Below are 13,987 nucleotides of genomic sequence, written 5' to 3' on the forward strand. Positions count from 1 at the left end.
CAACACTCACCATTTTAATCATGTTTAAGCGTAGAGCTCAGTGGCATTAAGTACATTCATATTGTGCAGCTGTCACCATCATCCATTTCCAAACTTTTTCACCTTCCCAAACTGGAACTCGGTACCCATTAAGCACTGTCCTCGTTCTTCCCTCTCGCTAACTCCTGCTAACCAGTATTTTACTTTTGTATCTGGAATCTGACTACTCTAGGTACCTCAGATAAGTGGAATCATACAGTATCTGTGACTGGTTTATATCACTTAGTATAGTGTCCTCACGGTTCATCCACACTGTAGCAGGTGCCAGAATCTCCTTCCTAAGGCTGACGAGTATTCCAGTGTATGGATGAACCACATGTTGTTTATCTGTCATCCATCGATGGACACTTGTATTGTTTCCACTTTTTGGCTACTGTGAATAAAGCTGCTATGAGCATGGGTGAAAAAAATATCTGTCCAAGTCCCAGCTTTCAGCTCCCCTGGGCCTACACCCAGAAGTGGAATTACTGGATCATATGGTAACTGTTTAACTTTTTAAGGAACTGTCAGGCTGTTTTCCGCAGCAGCTACAGCAGGCTCCAATGTCCAACAGTACTTTTTGTTTATAAAAAAAAAAAATTTAGTTTAATGGAACTGTGGTAATACTGGGAGAATAACTTATACCATAGCCGGTTTGTTACTGAAAGATTACAGATAGAAGCTTCGGCCTGAAATAGTTCTTGTTTTCTTCATCAGCACCACTTCTTCGTAAACTCCTACTTATCAAACACTGGCAGCTTGGGCTGCATCTCAGTCCAGGGATGGAAATGGCCTCTCCCACCTTCCGAGGAGGGGAGAGGGTGGGCGCATTCTGACTGTGGATAACTGTTTTCCTCACACCCCCTTGCCCACCCATTTTGGCTTTTTTAGCAAAAATGTAGTCGCCTGTTTATCTATTCCAGGAGGCCCTTGCAGAGAAGCTGCAAGGCCGTTGTGCACTCACAGTGCATCCCAGTCAGATACGTGAGTGGCTGTGTGACCCCCCTCGCCCCCTCAACGGGAACCTTTTGCGTGAGCCGCTAGGAAAAGGTGGAGGGTGCGTGAGACACAAGGTCTGGGACAGGTGCCATCTTGTAAAGGCTTTATTTCTTCTTCATCATCGTCTCATACAGACTCCGAGGCACCACCCTCTCTCTTTCCATTTGGTATCCTCAGGACTTTTTGTAGTGTTTTTCCTTAAACAAGGAAATTTGGAGTAAACACTGTATTGCCTGTTAATCTTTTAACAATAATTTTAAAATGCCATCGCTGTTGTATCATCAATGCGAGAAGACAACAACAGTACAGTACGAGGGGGTTCACACTGTATCACAGTGGGACAGAGGGCTCACACATAGGCGGGGCGAGACCACAGCAGCGGTATGTACATGCACCCCAGTGCTTCGAACCCAGAGACGTGCAGGTCGAGAAGAATATGTGGATTATACAGCAGGTCTGGACAACCCGGCTGAGGCCTCTCTACCTTTCCAGAATGCTGCCATCTATCCCCTCAAGGATATAGGAGATCTGCCTTGTCTACTGGCTGGCTTCATGGTTTTTTCATTACAAAAAGTTCACTGAATCATACAGTCTGAAGCATTTCAAAAATTCTTAAAAAACAAGAACACTGACAAAATAAAATTAACTTAAAACACTCTAATTCAACGTGGAAATAAACCAAACCAAATGTTAACAGTGCAAATTTAACAGTGAGGCAGTCAGTATCGCGCGCGAGGGTGTTCAGAATCTCTTAAAAACTTTTTGTTTTTAAATTTATATCTTATTTACCTTTTTTTTTGTTTAATATAAAAAAGATGGAGACAAAAATAGTTTTCTGAGCTATGAAAAAAATTAAGTTCTTACAGGCACGTTTACTGTTTCTTTCTAGAAACATCTCAGATTCACAGGTTGAACATTCAGCAGCTGTGTTATTATTTTTTAAAAAAAAACATTCTTTGACCTTGGGAAAACCAGATCTCTCCTTTTGGGGCAGAGTTCGGTTGATGATGACGGTGTGGTTATGCAATTACAGTGAATTATTCCAGATAATCCATGCGAGCCTGCATCACAGGTGTGGCTTCTCCCCGGGCAGCCTCCTCCTCCAAGGAGGTCGGGTCTCCGGGTGACGGAGCCGGTGAGGCAGTGGGGGAATGTGGGGCCCAGCGGGACGGAGGGCGACGGTTTGCTGGTCTCTCGGGCCTGGAGAAGCAGGGTTCTAAGGATGGAGCTAGTGCAGAACAAGGGAGTTCCTTCAAAGCCGAGGAAGAGAAAGACAGGGTTACTCAGACGGACAGGTCCTCTGGGAGGTGATTTCCCCCAAACAAACTTCTCAGTAGACTCAAGTGCAACAGACCAGGGTGTCTGCAACTTCTGAATGCTAAGTTAGACGTTGCTCACGGAGTATAAGTTAAAAAGGTAAGTAAAGAATTCAACACGAATGACCGGTGACGACAGTAATGGGAAGATAGCAAATTATGATGAAAACGTGGCATGAGATGGGTGTGTATATGAGGCGCCTTCGGAATTGGGCTGCAGCAAATGGAAGGGGGGAGCCAGAGTCCTGAGTGGTCTGCCCAGTCCTGAGAGGCTGGCCATGAAGGGATCTATGACTCCATCAGGCTGCACCAGCAACGGGGCTCACCTTCAAACCAACTCTGCTACCGTTTATTCCAGGTTGACTGGCACTGGGTTAAACTCCCACAACATGGAGATAATGCTGCAGGCAGAAACTTTCATTAGATAAAACCACCTAAATTACTCTTCCTGGCAGCAGCATTTAAAAAGTGGAGCCCGGGCTTCCCTGGTGGTGCAGTGGTTAAGAATCTGCCTGCCAATGCAGCGGACACGGGTTTGATCCCTGGTCCGGGAAGATCCCACACACCTCGGAGCAACTAAGCCCGTGTGCCACAACTACTGAGCCTGCACTCCAGAGCCTGTGCTCTGCAACAAGAGAAGCCCCTGCACCACAACGAAGACCCAACACAGCTAAAAATAAAAACAAACAAAAATTTATAAAATAAAATTTTAAAAAGTGGAGCCCGAGTGTATGGGCTCCTGCACCTTCTGAGGACCGATAACCCCGGGACCGATCACCTACAGTACGTCCTCTCAAGGCTGCTGCTCCTTTTTTTGTATTAGAGAGAGACTGTTGAGCTACTTGTCCTTACTCTGCACGCCAGGACAAAGGACACTGACTGGGGAATCTGTGGGCAGCTGTGGCCTGAGGAAACGGTGAGCTCTATCCACCCAGACACCCACACAACAAGAGGCTGAGGTGGGAAACCACTGCGATGAAGAACACAAAACAAGGACCCTCAGAGCCACTCAGGAAGTAAGTCGAGGGATGTAAAGAGATGTGATGAGCACAGCAGAGCAGAAGGAGGAGCATGTAGTCATCAGAGCGACAGAGAGAAGATGGAGGGCGGGGCACAGGAGGGATGGGGGAGTGGTCGCCGCCCGGGGGCAGCAGAAAAGGAGCATCGACACACACGATGACCAACGTCCCTAGACCTGCTGGTGGCACTTCATGTGACTACAGGGAGGCCTCATCAGCAAAGCACTTACACTAATGGAAACCATGATAACCAGAGATACCTCGCCTGTGAAAACACATCAGCACTGAAACAGCCAAAATTAAAGGAAACGTCCTCACCTCAGCCCAGCCCAGGGCACGAGGGACGGTGGCTCAAGAGATGTGTGGTTTGTGTTGCGTATATAAGAGTGTTGGGTTGTAATATGTGTTGTCTATCAGTGTGTGTAGGTTGCCGGCGTAGGATTTTTGGACACCACTGTGGCCTGTTCCTATTTAGCTGATGCTGAGTGACAAGGGTTTTCTGTTAATTTGTGCCACCTCGTCACTAGCATCTGTGTGCACAGAAGAAATGCTCTGTGACCATGAGTTCAAGGGGACAAAGTTCTCTTTAGTGTCACAACAGCAAATCTGAGCAAGTGATGCTGTTTTTTCCCAAGAAGCCCCTGCCATAGGCTCTGGGGGCATCTCATCCTTGCAGCACCTCTTCTGGAAATGGCCTCTGGAGCCATTCTTTGTCAGTCATTTTTCGTGGGGCATGTGCTTAGTCTTTGAGAGCCAGTTGTATTTAAGGCCAGTGGATAAGGGGCGGGGGGGTGGGGTGTGGGTGACTATATCCTTGATCAGAAACAAGGTTGGTATTTTCTCACAAGCCTTGATTCAGGCTCTGAAGGTGATTCTGCAGTTCTGGAGCAGGGACGATTGTGTTGTTTAGTCAATTAACACAAATTGATTGAGCACTTACTATGACCCCTATGGTGACCAGTGGGAAGGACAAGATATATTTGTATTTATTCCCTCTGGTGTGGTTTTTGAAAAAAAAAGAGAAAAGCCTCATGCGTAATGGTCACACCTTATTATAGCACATGGCAATGCACAGCCACCGAAATGTCAGTGAGCAGGCACAGGCCGACTGGGAGCACGCTTCAGCTCGGAGACCCTGCAGGCTGGACGGTTCCCTCTCTGGCCAATGGCCTTTTACCCCTTCGGGAGCATACTGGCTGCAGACTGCACAGGAGAGGGGAGATCTCAATAGGATCTCTACTGAGCAGTCAGTATCCCGGGGGGCAAGTGGTCCCGTCCAGGCCTGCCATCTGTCCCTGCAGGTGGACCCTGGGCCAGCCTGGAGCAGAGCTGCCCAGGACGGTGGGGCCTCATTCTGTGGGTCAGATGCCAGCCCTGAGCTACATGACAACCTCTCCAGACAGTGTGGAAAGAAGGAAGAAAGCACTTACGGCGTGAGGCAGGCAGGGCTAGAGTCCCCAGGGGGCAGTTAGTAAGACAGTTTGGTTCTGGACAGAACAGACAGACAAAGAAGAGAAAAGCAAGTAGGTTGGAAAGTACTTTTTAAAAAGAACAACAGTAAAGGTTTAAAGTCAACAGGCCTGGTGGCAGCTCCAGGGACAGCCATCTGGAGAAGCGAGGTCCCACAGAAGCGGGCACACAGTCTGGTCCCCGCCTGGCCAGAGCAGGAGGGGCCCTCACGACAGCACAGCTACAGACCTCTCCCTTCCGCTGGCTATTCTTCTCTTCTTCCCGAGCTGCCCCTTGGCATTTAACATTTCCAACAAACACCCTACAACTGCTGTTTTTGAAACAGAGCCCATTAAACAGCCAGATTGTTTTAGTCACAATGACCAAATGACTGCAGCTCAGACTAAAACTTTCCCTTCGAATTTTCCACTGAGACATTTCCAGATTATCCTCTCTCTCCACACCAGACCTGCTCACAGCTGCTCTCTGCATTGTGCATTGGTGCTATGTCTTCAAGAGAAACAGAGGAATAAGTAGCTCGTGGGGTGAGAGTGAAGGGAGAAAGGGAGTTTCCTACTGTGCCCGTTCCTGGCTAGGGATGACTCCATCACCCACGTCTAGATGTCCCATTGAGCACTCCGGGAAAGATTCTCCCACACGGGCTCAGAGGAGGGTGGGAAATCTGAATTCGTTCTGATTTTGAAACGAAAAAAACTACCACAAATCTAGGGAGGGATGGGAAGGGGTCTTGGGGTTTCCAATGGGCCTAAGTCAGTTCAGGTGAGGAATAATTCCACTGGAGTCTAGAATAAGCCAAATTCCAACAGTAAAGGAAAAAGAGCCCATGACATTGAAACACTGCCCGTGAGAGCTCCATGCCAGTTCTGAACCCCTGACACCGTGCCTGGGCCCCGTTGAAATCGGCCATCACCTCTTTTGGTAGTAAACACACCGAGTGAGAAGAAAATCTAAGACACTTCACAGAGGACCAAAGGGGGGCCCAGCTTTATACGGATAAAGCCATTTTCACGCCTTGGTTTAATAATGACTGAATCACAGCACTATTTCCTTTCTAGTCTCATAGATTGCCTGCAGCATTCATTCGTGACTCAAAATGAATTTAGTCTCTAATATAAATGGACACCACAGACAAGCCAGTTAATGCTTGGGACAAAGCTCTCATTCCAAGGAGGTGTGGCACTCACCCAGCTAGACCCCCTGCAGCAGCAAACCACTTACCTGAGGGGCCCTGAGGGATGGGGTAACAGAAGCCCGCAGAAGACACCATTTGTTACCTGAGAACACAACCTCCTTCTCAGAGCACGCGAACAGCCTCATCACAAAGACGCGTACCTTTGGCAGGCATAGGCCACAGACTGTCAGTATTATTAGGTTGAACCATATGGTGTTGCCATTTCTGTAGGTCACTGGCAATTTCACATGGTTTAAATCTATTTCAGATTTAAACTCTATATTTTGAGTTAAATGCCTCTTGTTGGGTTATACTGGGAAGCTGAGCATTCCTTTTCCCGCTGTGGGAAATGTGGGGCAGCAGGTGGATCGGGTGACACAGGAAATACACCTCCTCCTCTCCTCACCTGTGCAGCTGGGGCTGCAGAGCCTTGGGAGGGAGTGTGTACGTGTCTTTCTCTAACCTTCACCATCTGCTGTCTGCCCAGCCTGGAGAATGCCTACCGGTGTCAGCATTCCACTGCTGTGGAGGTTTTGCATCTGGGTTCCTGGTGGGTCAGGCCTCACCCCCAGGTCTACCCCAGGTCTACACATAAGGGTGTCTGACCAAGGGCTGGGAAACCTCCTCTGGCACTGCGTGAACGATAAGACCAACATCACCACCGTTTTCACCCCCGGCACCCGCATCTGGCTTTGTTTTATTTTGCTCATTCTTGCTGTGGTCCAGTTATACCCCATGTGGGTATGAGCAGGGCAGACTTCAAGATCGACTGATTTGCAAATAACCTTAAGGGGGGAGGGATACAATAATAACAATCACATAATAATATGTGACAATATGGATAATACGTGTGGTCATAGGTAACAATAATAGGCGATGTTTAAGGGGATAAGGATTATAATCGCGTTGTATGAAGGCAGGATTTTGACCTTATCCATTCGTCTCACCTGGTTTTACTGCTAAGAGAACGCACGCACACAGAGAGGGTAATGGGATTTGTGAGACGTGAACCCGCTGTCTGCACTGAAGCCAGCGCTGGGATCCAGACACCCTTCCTGTAGGTCCTGACGAGAGGTGTTCTATGTCCACCCTGTCAAAACCCTCTCTCTTCATCACAGCTGGAGCAGAAAGCCGGATGTTGCCCACACACGCTCCCAGGACACAAACTCATACAGAAGGAGGGGAGATATGACCCCACGTGAAAAGCCCTGCCCTGATAAACAGACAAGCATGGATCACTGAGGCCAGAGTGGAGGACCTGAGTCCGTCCCTGAGCTCCTTAAGAAAACCATCTCATGGTCCTCAGAGGATCACTGACGGCAATAAAACCAAGTTCTCTTTTAAGAAGCAGCTCAGGGTTTGCGTTCCTGCTTCTTCCATCCTCCCCTAAACCTCCTGAACTCACATAACCTGGTACAGCCCCAGGGTCAGCTGTGCTGACACTGAAAAGGACGAGCCGCAGGGGGAGGGGGGGTGGGATACTCAGCATCCGTTACCTCGATGGACCCTGGCTCGGCTCTGACCGTCATTTCTCCCACGGGGCTGCTGCTGCTGAGACTGGGGGTGCCGTGGGCGGCCTGCCTCTGCTCCTCCTTTAAGGCGTGTTCCAACAGCTTCCGGTGGAGGATCCGGGCGACGTTCTCTGTGAGCGTGTAGCCGGGGGGAGCGGACAGGTCCTGCCTCGCAGGTGTGCCCTCTCCCCCTTCCTCCCTGCACGTCTCGGAGCCAGCCCCGACCGGGCTGGGCGACCGGCCTCGGGAGCTGGGGCTTGTGTCCTGGCCTGGGCCCAGCTCCGGCAGGGGCTCTGCCGAACGAGACCGACTGGCGGCCCGCACCCCCTTCTGGAAGGGGTCCTGCACCATAGGGCTGTGGTCGATGATGCTGAAGAGGCTGGAGAGGCCATCGTTGATGGCGGTGTGCACAGGGCTCTCCCGAGTGGTGGTAGAACGGGCCCAGGCCGACTCGCCGCAGCCCTTCGGGGCCAGCCCCGGGGAGGTCCTGCTGCTTGGCTGGTCCACTCTGGGGAGGGGCTTCCTCTGCAGCTTGGGAGACCCGTACTTGGGGGAGCAGCATGTGCGTTCAAACTTGGCCTGCACCTTCTCGATGGCGGGGGCCACCTGCCTGTTCCTGAGGCCGCGGGAGGGAGAGGACACGGGCGTGGTGCCACCCCCCGCCTTGGGCGTGAGACACTTGTGGGGGCTGCTGGTGACGGTGCTGCCCCGCAGGGCTTCGGTCTGCAGGCCGATGCTGATGGTCTGGACGGTCTGCGTCCCTGTCGTCCGGGACCCATTGGTCTGGCAGGCCGTGTCCTTGACCAGAGGCTCCCCGGGGCTGGAGCAGACGGCGCTGACGGAGAAGGCCACCTCCTTCATGTCATCACTCAGGTTCTTGGACATCTCCAGGCTGTGCAGCGGGGAGGAGAAACCGAGGGTGCTGTCGAGGGGCCAGAGCCCACCCTCCGTGTAGTCTCGGGGGTGCTTGGAGGGGGCACAGGGCCACCTGCTAAGAATGTGTTCAGAAGAGCCCCCCTTGGCGCCCCCCGGGCCCCCTCGGGCCCTGCCCTCACCGCCTGCCACCACGGTGCCATCCAGCCTCCGGATGGCGGGCGGGCTGTGCAGCATCCTCACCCCGGCCTGCTCGGCGCAGACAAGGCTCCGCGGGAGCTGCTTCTGGCAGTGCTCCGGGCTGGTCACGGTGTCCGTGGTCAGGGTGATGCTCGTGGTGAGGTACCAGGAGGAGTCGGAGAAAGGGTCGGTGCTGGCCTCGGAGCTCGCCCGACCCGCCTCGGTCCTGTCTGCCCAGGGGTCTGGGGGCCTGTCGTCCCAGCTCTTGCTGTTGAACTCCTCGATGTACTTGAGGTCATCTGGGGACAGGGGCGGGGTGACGTCCTCCTTGCTGCCGGTGGCGGGCAGGCCCTTCTCTGGCAGGAAGGGAGAGCCATCCATCAGGCGCTGGAACTCAGACATGGATGACACGGACACGGCCCTGGGGAAGGGGAGAGGAGAGGTGTCAGCTGCCACCGGCTAGGGAGCCACGGCCCTGGAACCCCTCACCCAGCACACCCTGTGTCCTGCCTGCATGCACAGTGCCTGTGTCTCCACCTGAAGGATCAGGACACGTTCCAGCTGCCTGATGTTTTCCACTCTTGGGCTGACCCTCTGGTGTCCCAACAGGCTTTTATGGCTTTGGAATTGCTGCAGGAGCCTTGTATTGGTCAGAATTTACTACGGCTGACCCTCAAAACCGTGGGAGAGGTGGGGCTCCGGGGCAGTCAGAGCTAAGCTCTAACCCTACTCTGTAATATTCTAGTTCAGTGCCTGGAAGCTCCACAGGAAGAAGGGGAGCCTGGCTGTGGCCTGGCCTCTCCACGTACTTGATGGGCACCTTCAATGTCGGAGCTGCGGGAGCTTCCCGAGTTCCCGGCATTAGAGCAGGCGCGCATCCCACAGACGTGAACGCAACACAGTCCCAATCCAAACGAAACGAGCAGCGGGGAGGGAGAGATGCCACCACAAAGCAACTGTGACCTGAAGTCTTCTCCGCCCACGGGCCTCATCCTCTGTCGGCTTAAAGCACTAACAACAGTCTCTCCCAAGGCCAACGGAAGATGTGGAGGAGAGGAGGGCAGTGGAAGGTGTGATCAGGCTAGCGAATGATTTCAACACCATTTCAAACAGAAATCCCCCCTGGCCCTGCCCAGACCCACCCACAGGCTCAGTCCTCCCCTTCCCTCTCTACTCAGTTTAAACAAATTTGCATATATGTGCCTTTTCAGACATGTCCCATCATACATATAAGGGTTACTAGAATATATGATTATGAACACCAACTACTTTATATTTACTTCAAGGATTACCGCCAGGAAATACTGTAATAAATTCTCCTAGGAGAGCTTTTAAATGGTCAGTCTGTAAAGTGTCTCATAACATATCAAGAGGGAGTTTTTTCAGACTTTAAATTAGAAGAAAGGGTTTCCATGGACTTTCAAAAACCATTTAACACAATCATCTCCTTATATACACAACACAACTCTAACCACACAGCTCTTACTGTGACACTAACACAAACATGAACGCAGCATAGCACTGGCCAACTACTTATCCAGAAGTTTTACTCTAAGTCATTTTTGAAGAGTGTCACAGTACACTGCAGTGACAAGATAGAATTTTAAGAACAGGTGGTTTTTTAAATTTTTGGTTGCATTGGGTCTTTGTTGCTGCGTGCGGGCTTTCTCTAGTTGCGGCGAGCAGGGGCTTCTCATTGCAGTGGCTTCTCTTGTTGCAGAGCAAGGGCTTCAGTAGTTGTGGCTCGAGGGCTCTAGAGCACAGGCTCAGTAGTTGTGGCATGTGGGATCTTCCCGGACCAGGGCTCGAATCCGTGTCCCCTGCATTGGCAGGCAGATTCTTAACCACTGTGCCACCAGGGAAGCCCAAGACCAGGAGGTTTTTACTGCAGTAGTCTACTATCATTTCATCAGTCTTACTTACCTTTGAAGATTTCCCTTGTGATTTTCTTCTTCCTATAAAGAAGAAGCAAGTTTATCTGAATGGGTTAACATTGGCTGCCTGGGGGCCTTCAGGGTGCTAAGTGATTTGTTTTTCTCTTAGGACAATACCATTTAAAACATACATGGCAGCCAAGTTTGGGCCAGGAGTGCCTCTGCCTCTCAGCCCTTTGAAGTACAATAATGACACCAGAATCCAGGGGTGATGAGGGCTTAGAGCCTCTGAGTCCAGGGAGGGCCCACGTGAGAAAAATTGGCTATAAACCTTGTCACAGAGTGGCTCTCCTGTGCTCCTCAGAGGGCATCACTAAGCACGTGAGCTTCAAAGCTGCCTCGTTAATGACTGAAAGTGTGTGTGAGTGAGAGAGAGAGAGAGAGAGAGAGAGAGAACACACACGCATGCAAGAGAGGAGGGGGAGAACGGGGAGAAGAAGGAGATGGAGGAGGCGGAGGAAGGGAAGACGAGGGTGAGAGCAAGTTAGGGGGAGAGATGTCTCTTGGCCTCAGCCTGTCTATAGAAGTCGGTGTGAGAGGTGTAGACTACTACATATAAAATAAATAAGCTACAAGGATGTATTGTACAGCACAGGGAATATTGCCAATATTTTATAATAACTAAAGGGAGCACAACCTTTAAAAATTGTGAATCGCTGTTGTACACCTGCAACTTACATTGCAAACCAACTGTACTGCAATAAAAAATGCAAAAAAAAAGTCGGTGTGACGTCCTTAGAGGGCTCTTTGTTTTAAATACCGCCCTTGGGAATCAGGGAAGGTACAGTGACCTCTGCTAAAGAAGAGAACACGCACACACGGTCCTCCTGAGGACACCCCCGTGCGGACCAGTCCTGAGGGAGCAAGGCCCAGTGAGCCTTCGAGGTATTGCGACTTGAGTCCTGGCACAGCAAACCACCTGAGCATCCCCCAGGGAGCCCTCCCTATGGGATCTGGCCACTGCTTTGAGATGGCATAGGAGACGTTGCCACTAGATCCCCGGGGTGGCATGCTGGCACTGTCACCTCTGCTGGGTACAGGTGCTGAGGAGAAGGCACTTGACCTCGCTGACCTGTGGCTGAGGGTGATCCCCCACTTCAACATCCCTGCCTGACGGGCACCCTGTCTGCTGAGCATGTCAAATGACAGGTGCAACCACTGTGAGATTGGCTCACAGGTATGATTCCTAAAATCAATCTTTAAAACCCAGTTTTAAAAAAGTCATAACCAGAAAAACCCAATGCTGTGCCGTGGAGATTTCTGCACAGAGCTAAGCTCTTCTATTTGCTGATCTAAGTTACATAGGTTTCTAGTGTGGGATTTTTTTCCCTTTGCCCAAATAAGGTATTTATTGTATGTCATTGGTTAGTGACATTTGTTACTTTCTTTAAAGCAAATTTTTTTTCTGTTATTAATGTTTTCTGGAATCAGAAGGCCGTACTATGATTTTAAGAAAAGCTGCAGCTCTGCACTTCCCGGGATGATCTATTGGGTTTGGCAGAAAGTTCGTTTGGTTAATGAATACGTCGTTAAATAAAGTTCTTGCTGAAAATGAAAAATGTCTTATTTTTACTTAAAACTGAACGAACTTTTTGGTCAACCCAGTATTTCCTCTTGTGTTTCACTGGACACTCCCGTTCCTGAGACTCCCATTCACACAGGACACAAGCCCTGAATTTCTGAACCTGAGACAAGTGGCTAAGTGAAGCAGGGAGCCTGGGGTCAGGACCACCAAGCAAAGCTCCTGCATCATGAAGGGTTCGTTTTTACTGACCCCAGAGGCCGTGATATGCAAAACCAGGGGCCTGCCAGCCACTCGGCCGGCTTCCCAAGCCCCTGCCCTCGGTCCTGCCGCAGGTAATTACACCCCAAACCCAGGCTGACCTCGGGGAAGCAGTTCCTGAACTCCCTCTCGGGCTTGCGGTCTGGAGGCTCCTCTGGCTCGTCGTCCAAGGACAGGGCGTCCAAGTAGAGGTTCTCCCGGGCCGAGCACCTGTCCGATTCCTTCAGCTTGGACAGCGGCTGGTCCTCGAACGTGCTGGAGTCGGTGTCCATGCAGGGCCACATCCCCGTGGGGTGGGGGGCCCAGGGGCTCCCCGTGTGGGCACAGGGGCGGACATCGCCTTCCTTTTGATCACAGAGGAAACTGCCACCTCTCCGGGGACTGTTTTCTTTCTGCAACTTGAGGGTTTTAAAAATGAAAACAATTAGCCTCATTCTTCTGTCTGTTGCTCCCTAAGGTCATGGTTTCTCCACAATTTGGAATTAACATATGGTCTATCTGAAAGACGGTGAGAAGTCTACGTTCTTAAAGTTCTGACCTTAATTTCAAAAATAACACATCACAAATGCTTTTTGAAAAGAAAAAATCACAAATAAAATTTTTATATGGACTAGAAAAATCTGCATTAACCACATGCAAGCCAGCTCCTTCTGATGAGACTATGTTATTGTATATAACTTTGAGTACTGTGCTCACAGGAAATTATACATGTATTTTTTTAATCTAACATTACCAAATGACACATTTAGAACTCCCTTTTTGTAATTACCTTCAGAACGTAAGGCACACTCAGTGGAAAGCCATCAGTGATAGCAAACTTCTGAGGGTGAATTTGATTTTCCTAACTAGCAGGGTTTCTAAATAACAACAGAGCATGGTGGTCTCCAAATTATTTGAAATGGGTCCTACATAAATCCCGAGTGATCACCTGGGTTATAACCATTGGGTGTCGAAAACATCCTACACTTTGCTTGAGAGGATTAAAATTTAGCTACAGAGGTAATTAAAGATCTGGTATGACTAGAAAAAAACAAAAACATGAGCCACATAGTTTGGAGCCATACTTTTCTCTGACTTGGTAAATGCAAGCAGCAGCAGTGGGGAAACCTCAGGAGACCTAGAACCACTGTGTGTGGCTGGTCGCCTCAGCTCAGTGTCCCCACCTGTAAGAGGGGTGCCCCTCCCTCTGGGGCTGTGGGAGGGCTGCAGGCCGGGCCCAGCGTAAAGCTCACTGTTCGTCAGCAGGACCACCACTGACCCCCCTTGAGGCCTGCGTGATTCCTCGGGCCTGGGTGCACTGATGAGCGAACGCCTCATGTCCTCACAGCGTGGGGGCCCTTCAAGAGGAGCCACCTGGAACCACAGGGACGGGCAGGGACACGCGTGCCTGCAGTGCTCTCTCCTCGGAGGAGCCCTGAGGGGCTGCCCTGGACCCTGCGGGGCTCCCCTCCAAAACAGGCAGAAAGCACCTTTGACAGCTCGGCTCACGCACTCCACCGCCCTGGCTGCTCTTTGGACTTGAACTCAAAGGTGCGGGCGGCAGAAGTGGTGCTGAGACGGTGCCCGGAGGCTCTGACCCTCCCTTGGAAGCGCATTCATTTACCCTTTAACAAGGCATCCTTCACAAACTACACCTCTTGTCCTCACTCAAGCCTTCATCAGCAAGCTGGATAAGTGTGGTCTGTGTGTCGTAGGGAACAAAGCCATGAGGAG

At 50.8% G+C, this 13,987-nt stretch overlaps 1 protein-coding gene across 2 annotated transcripts in view; it reads right to left on the reverse strand.

Annotated features, from left to right (window-relative positions):
- Positions 1-1,106: 1,106 nt before the first annotated feature.
- Positions 1,107-13,987, reverse strand: part of MTCL1 (microtubule crosslinking factor 1) — a 125,646-nt gene continuing 112,765 nt past the window's right edge. For both annotated transcript variants that reach the window (XM_068562770.1, XM_068562769.1), the window contains 4 exons: positions 12,376-12,672; positions 10,481-10,512; positions 7,490-8,978; positions 1,107-2,267 (listed from right to left, as the gene is read on the reverse strand). In XM_068562770.1, coding sequence (XP_068418871.1) covers positions 2,055-2,267; positions 7,490-8,978; positions 10,481-10,512; positions 12,376-12,672 — 2,031 coding nt within the window. In that variant the 3' untranslated portion in view covers positions 1,107-2,054. The remainder of the gene's footprint in view (positions 2,268-7,489; positions 8,979-10,480; positions 10,513-12,375; positions 12,673-13,987) is intronic.

The sequence above is a fragment of the Eschrichtius robustus genome, chromosome 14 (genome assembly GCF_028021215.1).
Source record: "Eschrichtius robustus isolate mEscRob2 chromosome 14, mEscRob2.pri, whole genome shotgun sequence".
NCBI classification, from domain to species: Eukaryota; Metazoa; Chordata; class Mammalia; order Artiodactyla; family Eschrichtiidae; genus Eschrichtius; species Eschrichtius robustus.